Raw genomic sequence first — 802 nt, 5'->3', positions numbered from 1 at the left:
GCCCACGGGCCGGCAGTTTGACACCCCAATCTAAACAAACTTAAAATTACATTTAAAAAATCATGATAGTAGAGTTTTATGCCAATGGGAGTAGAACAAGACTGAAGATCTATTACTTAATTGTACATCCTTCTCTCATTAAATATGTTAGACCTTGTAAATAAGGCACTCTTTTTCAGTCTGGCTACTGTACTTTGCTACAGCAGCAATAATAAAACACTTAACACAGATTCTACTATATTCCTAAAACTGTAATATAATAAATAAATTAAAAATGTTTTTTCTTTAAATTCATTACAACAGAGAGATACACAGTGATAAAAATGTTGAAGATTACATAAATATCAGCCAAGATCATTGGAAAGAAAATGAAAATGGTATTTGTTATACAGCCATCTGTAAATTCTACATGTATACATCTTCTCCCATGGGGAGATTTGCATATATGGTATGTCAAAGAAGGAGCTGTCAGAGAAGCTCTTTATTTAGTGGAGTTGCCTGTCCATTTGGAACATGCATGGAATATTCATTAATTAAAGCTGATGTATTTTTAAGCATTTCGTGGAACATGTCCATAGTTTTTCTGTAAGTACTTCGTTCCAATACAAAGGGGCGGAAAAGGTTCAGTGGTTCTGCCTTTTGGAACTCCACTGGAACACCCAGTTCCTGTGGCAGATTTCTATTTCCAATGAAAAAGTGGTAAAGCCTTTTTTCTTGCAAGCTTTTCTCCAAAAAGTTGAGTACATCTTGCAGCCTGGCCTCCAGACAGTCAGAAGCCCATGCTGAACTAGGATGGATTTGT

The 802-nt window shown here is 35.7% G+C and overlaps 1 protein-coding gene across 1 annotated transcript in view; it reads right to left on the bottom strand.

Moving 5' to 3' along the window:
* Positions 1–468: 468 nt before the first annotated feature.
* Positions 469–802, bottom strand: part of ITPRIP (inositol 1,4,5-trisphosphate receptor interacting protein) — a 1,482-nt gene continuing 1,148 nt past the window's right edge. Inside the window, exon 2 of the mRNA XM_015812776.1 lies at positions 469–666. Coding sequence (XP_015668262.1) covers positions 469–666 — 198 coding nt within the window. The remainder of the gene's footprint in view (positions 667–802) is intronic.

This window comes from Protobothrops mucrosquamatus, unplaced genomic scaffold (assembly GCF_001527695.2).
Source record: "Protobothrops mucrosquamatus isolate PMUCROS unplaced genomic scaffold, P.Mucros_1.0 scaffold110, whole genome shotgun sequence".
Classification (NCBI taxonomy): domain Eukaryota; kingdom Metazoa; phylum Chordata; class Lepidosauria; order Squamata; family Viperidae; genus Protobothrops; species Protobothrops mucrosquamatus.
This window is presented reverse-complemented; position numbering and strand designations above follow the sequence as displayed.